The sequence below is a fragment of the Bos indicus x Bos taurus genome, chromosome 29 (assembly GCF_003369695.1).
Source record: "Bos indicus x Bos taurus breed Angus x Brahman F1 hybrid chromosome 29, Bos_hybrid_MaternalHap_v2.0, whole genome shotgun sequence".
NCBI lineage: Eukaryota > Metazoa > Chordata > Mammalia > Artiodactyla > Bovidae > Bos > Bos indicus x Bos taurus.
In genome coordinates this window covers 398,394-403,519 of record NC_040104.1, presented here as the reverse complement: position 1 = coordinate 403,519, position 5,126 = coordinate 398,394, and the positions used below count along the sequence as shown (strand labels likewise).

At 69.7% G+C, this 5,126-nt stretch overlaps 1 protein-coding gene across 2 annotated transcripts; it reads left to right on the top strand.

Moving 5' to 3' along the window:
* Positions 1–1,703: 1,703 nt before the first annotated feature.
* On the top strand, positions 1,704–4,657 carry HRAS (HRas proto-oncogene, GTPase). 2 transcript variants are annotated; one of them, XM_027532253.1, is made up of 6 exons: positions 1,704–1,859; positions 3,012–3,173; positions 3,353–3,531; positions 3,632–3,791; positions 3,879–3,960; positions 4,301–4,657. In XM_027532253.1, the coding sequence occupies exons 2-5, from the start codon at positions 3,063–3,065 to the stop codon at positions 3,939–3,941; spliced, it is 513 nt and encodes a 170-aa protein (XP_027388054.1). In that variant the 5' UTR covers positions 1,704–1,859; positions 3,012–3,062; the 3' UTR covers positions 3,942–3,960; positions 4,301–4,657. The 2 variants fall into 2 exon arrangements, with proteins under 2 accessions (XP_027388054.1, XP_027388053.1); XM_027532252.1 differs by lacking the exon at positions 3,879–3,960.
* Positions 4,658–5,126: the final 469 nt, after the last annotated feature.

Here is a 5,126-nt window from a genome sequence, read left to right as displayed (position 1 = left end):
CCACGGGAATCCTTAGGCTCCGCGCGGTCCAGCCACGCCCCTTAGCGACGGTTGCTGGGGCGCGGGGGGGGGAGGCCAACCCGGTTGCGGGGTTCGCGCTGGTCTCGCCCAGCGCACGCGCGCGCGCGGCAGGGCCACTCCCACAAGGAGGGACGCTGGAGAGGGGAGACGCTGTCTAGCCCGCGGGGCGCAGACGAGCCCAAGGTCTGCACCCACAAAGGTGGCGTGGGGTGGAGACTCGCGCCCACCTTTCTCAGGTGGGAGGCGCCCCTGTCGGGCGGTCCCTGAGACCAGGGCCCTGCAGGGTTTACCTCCGCCTACTTGTGTGGCCCAGGCCACGACGAAAGGACCCTCTGAAGACGAGGGAACTGCACCTGGACACCTGGAGGGGAGTCCAGAGTGTCCGCGCCGGCGAGGGGCGCGGCCACCCGCTGTCATTTACACGCCTTTACTGCGCGTCTACGGGCGTCAGCCGGACACGTGGGGTTGGCGCCGTGCTGGAGACGGGAGCGGCCCCCAGGGGTCCGCCGGGGTCGAGGCCGGCAGCGGGATGAGCTCCCGGGAACTGCGCGGAGCCGGGGCGGGAGGGGGCCGAGAGGCGCGGAGGGTGGGGTTGCCAGCTAATGCCGGAGGAGCAAAGGTCTGGGCTCACGTGAGACGCACCGTTCTTTCCTGTAAATACGGAGGATGCTTTTATGCGTTACAGTGAAAAGTTTTTTAATGTTAAAAACATGCATTTCTGAGCGTCTTTAAAGGAGATACACTGTGCACATTTACGCTTGGGGTGCGGTAGACTTCAGTTTAGCTCCCCATAGCAACTTCGGGGGTGGATTTGCTGGGTATGGGTTGTTAGCTAAGATTCCGCAGGGCTGGGACCTGGGGCTTCGGGGAAGCTCCGTGGGCAGGTAGTCTGCAGGGGCTGCCCATGTTTTGGGAGGATAGCGGTGATGGTCGGCGGGGCTGCGCGCTACGTAAGAGAGAAGCAAGACCCTGGGCACTGGCTGGAAACACTGGGCCGGACTCGCCGTTCCGCGGGCTCAGACGTCCCCGCCCAGACGAGGCGCCTGTACGCCGCCTGGCCCAGGGCGCAAGGCCGAGCCGCTCCCAGGACCCCGCGGAAGCTGCCAGGCGCCCCTCCCGGAGCCACCTGCGCCTGACCCTCTTCTGGGCAGCCCCTCCGCCCTTCTCCGGCCTCAGGTCCCGGGCATCCGCGGGGCTGAAGACGCGGGCTCTTGCCTCCCTGAGGCTTAGCCCTCGGGCTGTCGCCTCCTTTCCGGGCCCTGCGGGGGACGGCGCGGACCTGGGCCGGGGGCGGCGTAGGCGCAGCGGTGCCCGGCGGGGGTGCCCGGGGTCCGGCGCGGGGCTCCGGGAGCAGCGCCCCGCCCCAGTCCACACCCGGCCGCGGACTCGCTTAGCCACGGGGTCTCTATCTCCACGCGAGGCCCGTCTGCTCCCGGGAGAGCCCGGACCTCCCTAGGGGACGCCGCCCCCCGGGGCCCGACGCTTTGCGCAGCCAGCCCCGCAGGCCGCGGCCAGCGCCGGCCGCCGGGGCGGGCACCGCCCTCGGCTAGGCTCCCGGAAGCCCCGCCCGGCCGGGGCTCTGACGGGCGGGCCTCTCGGCCAACCGGGGCTGGGGGAGGCGGGGCCCGGCGCGCTCGGCCAATCGCAGCCCGCGCAGGGCTGACGGACGGGCGTGGGGCGGGGCGCGCGCGGCCGGATCGAGTGTGCGCCGCCCGCCGCCGGAGCCGCACCCGCCGCGGACGGGACCCATGCGTCGGGCGAGCCCTGCGCCCCGGCCCCGGCCCCTGCCGCCGCCCCCGCTCCGGCCCCGGCCCGGGGGGCAGTCGAGCCAGTGAGCGGTGAGTGCGGCGGGAGCGGTGGGCCGGGCGGGGGGCCTGCTGTCTGCGCTCGGCGCGCGGGGGCGCAGGTGAGCCGCGGGCGGCGGCGGCGGCGGCGGCGGGCGGGGCCCTGCGCTGCGGCGGGGGCTGCGGGAGGCGGCGGGTTCGCTCCGCCTCGCCCAGGCCAGCACCTCCGGCTCCGTGTCGCAGGCCCGGCCTTACGGGCTCCGCAAGTGACCTGCGTGTCCGCGAGCAGAGGCGCTAGGCGGGGTCTTCCACCCGCCGGAGCCCCACGGGCCCCTCCGGAGAGCACGGGCATCCGGCGGCCATCACACACGCCCGGCGACCCGGGGGTTTAGAAAGTCAGTGTCTGCGGTCCCCGCAAGGGCGCTTCTTTAAGCATCACAAACCGGTGACATCCCAGATGCGGGCCTAGGGCCCAGGCCGTCTCCCTTCCTCACCTGTCCCCTTGCGCCCACACCTCTTTTGGGTCTTTTCCTGTGATTTGCTTTCTGGAGCCCCGGCCTCCTGTCCACCTCCACACCTGCTTTGTATTCTCCAAAGTTCTGGCAATGGGACCCATGGGTTTATGTGGACTTTTCCCTTGGAGTGTAGCCCAAACCTGCCAGGGCAGGGGTTCCTTCTGTCACCGTGTGCCTGGAGCAGCACCTGGGATGCAGTAGGCGCTTACTGAATACTCGTCAAATGCACCAGCATGCCCTGGGGGGAGGGCTGGAGCAGATTGTCGGTTGCTCCTAGCCTGTCTGGGCACGCTGCTGTGCCCGCCACTGTGGCAAGACCTGTTCTCGTGGGGGTGCTGGTAACCTCAGCCCACGGCGCCTCCAGTTTCGGCTTTTTGCCTACCCAGCAGGTTCTAATTCGGGTACGTGCTTGGGAGACGCTCCCAGCTGCCAGCCTTGCCTCTGAGGGGTCGGCTCCTTGCTCCTTGCTTTTCTCATACAGTCATTATTAAATGCAGCTGGAGGCAAGACCCCCTCCCATCTCTGGGTTGGAGGTGCCACAGGTGAGCGACTGGACCACCAGTCTAGCTGCTGCCCCTGTCGTCTGGATGCATAGGCCCAAGGGGCAGGCCAGAGCTGGGCAGGCTGGTCCAGGGAGCTCCTGCGCCTGCCCTGCATGGTCCGGCCATGCTGAGTGCGGCTCCCTCGGCAGGTGGGACCGGCGACCACTGCAGCGCCTCGTGCTGCGGTCTCTTGAGGAGCAATGACGGAGTATAAGCTCGTGGTGGTGGGCGCCGGTGGCGTGGGGAAGAGCGCCCTGACTATCCAGCTCATTCAGAATCACTTCGTGGACGAGTACGACCCCACCATCGAGGTGAGCCCGCCTGGCTCCTGTCCGCTGCTCAGCTCCTGATGTGGGCTTGACTCGCACCTCCTCTAAGGAGGGGTCCCCATGTCACAGGCCCCCCGGGGCAGGCAAGAGAGGAGCGAGGGAGGTCCCGCCCCCCACCCTGCCCAAGAGGGCCAGCTGTCTCTGAGCAGTGTCGTCCCCAGGACTCCTACCGGAAGCAAGTGGTCATCGATGGGGAGACGTGCCTGCTGGACATCCTGGACACAGCGGGCCAGGAGGAGTACAGCGCCATGCGAGACCAGTACATGCGCACCGGGGAGGGCTTTCTCTGCGTGTTTGCTATCAACCACGTCAAGTCCTTCGAGGACATCCACCAGTACCGGTGAGCTGCCCGCCGGCCCGCAGGGGCCCCTGGCCCTCTTGTGCCCTGAGTGCAGCCAAGCCCGTGGGCCACCTGCCGGCTCAGCCCTTCCTCCTTGCAGGGAGCAGATCAAGCGGGTGAAGGACTCGGATGACGTGCCCATGGTGTTGGTTGGGAACAAGTGCGACCTGGCCGCGCGCACCGTGGAGTCTCGGCAGGCCCAGGACCTCGCCCGCAGCTACGGCATCCCGTACATCGAGACCTCCGCCAAGACCCGCCAGGTGAGCCCGGCCCCTGCCCCGCAGCCAGTCAGGGCCCCGCCCCGCCCGCCCGGGACAGGGCTCACTGCCCCCTCTCCCTCGACGCAGGGCAGCCGCTCTGGCTCTGGCTCCAGCTCCGGGACCCTCTGGGACCCTCCGGGACCCCCGTGACCCAGCCGCCCCTCTCGCTGTAAGTCTCCCCGGATGGCAGGGCAGCGAGGGAGGCCAGGGCCCGGGTCTGGGCTGAAACAGCTCCCGGGGGAGGTGGAGGTGCCCGGAGAGAGCTGCCCTGAGCCAGACCGGAGCGGTGACCCTGGGGCCCCAGCCCCCGTGCCCCCAGAGCGCCCCGCGGGTCCCAGGGTGCCCCGAAGACTCAGTGGGCTGGCAGTTGAGGACAGGCCTCCCGACGAGGCGGGCCTGGGGCCTGAGGCAGGCAGGGCCCGGCTCCCTGTCTGTGGGGTGGGGAAAGGGCTGGGGTCCTGCTCCCCGCTGAGGCGGTCGTCCTGCCCTGACCCGGGCCCTCCTCCTAGGGCGTGGAGGATGCTTTCTACACCCTGGTGCGCGAGATCCGGCAGCACAAGGTGCGCAAGCTGAGCCCGCCGGACGAGGGCGGCCCCGGCTGCCTGAGCTGCAGGTGCCTGCTCTCCTGACGGCAGCGTGGGCGCGGAGCGCTGGGTGCCATGCAGGAGGCGGCGCAGCAGGGGTGGAGGGAGGTGCCGCCAGAGCCCAGCCCCCCAGGCCAGTGGGCAGTGCCCGCGGGCCTCCCGGGACGCTTCGCACAGACTCTGGTGAACTGATGCTGCTGGCCCCCAGCCTCGCTCTCCTCCAGCCCTGTCCTGGCCCAGCGGGCGCAGGCCGAGTCGCAGTAAATTATTTCATGGTCTTGACCTGGCGTTTGCCTGAAGCCAGGAGGCCGCGGTGCGTGTGGCCTCCCAGGAGGCAGGGAGCTGCAGCTTCGTCCGGGCGGCGGCCGCCCCGCCTCCGGGGGCCCCGGCACGTCCGTCGGAGTTCTCTGGGTGCGGCCAGAACCAGCCACCTGACACACGGGAGTTTGTCAACCTTTAATCCGCAAGGGGGGGATACTGAGGCCAGAGACTGTCTGCGGAGGTCGGGGAGGAGCGGGCCACAGGGGCGCTTCCGGGGCACTGCCCGGCTCTGCTGGGGCCGCGCTGGTCCTTCACTATGAGAGGCGCCCCAGGGCAGGGGGCCCTCTGAGCCCGGTGCCGCGTCTCCAGCAGCCTGGGCGGAGCTGGTGGCCGGGGGTGGCTGAAGCAGGAGCTGAAGGGGAAGGACCGTGTTCTGCCTCAACGCAGGCAGCCCTTCGCCTGTGGCCTCTTGGTTCACCAAGAGGTCTGG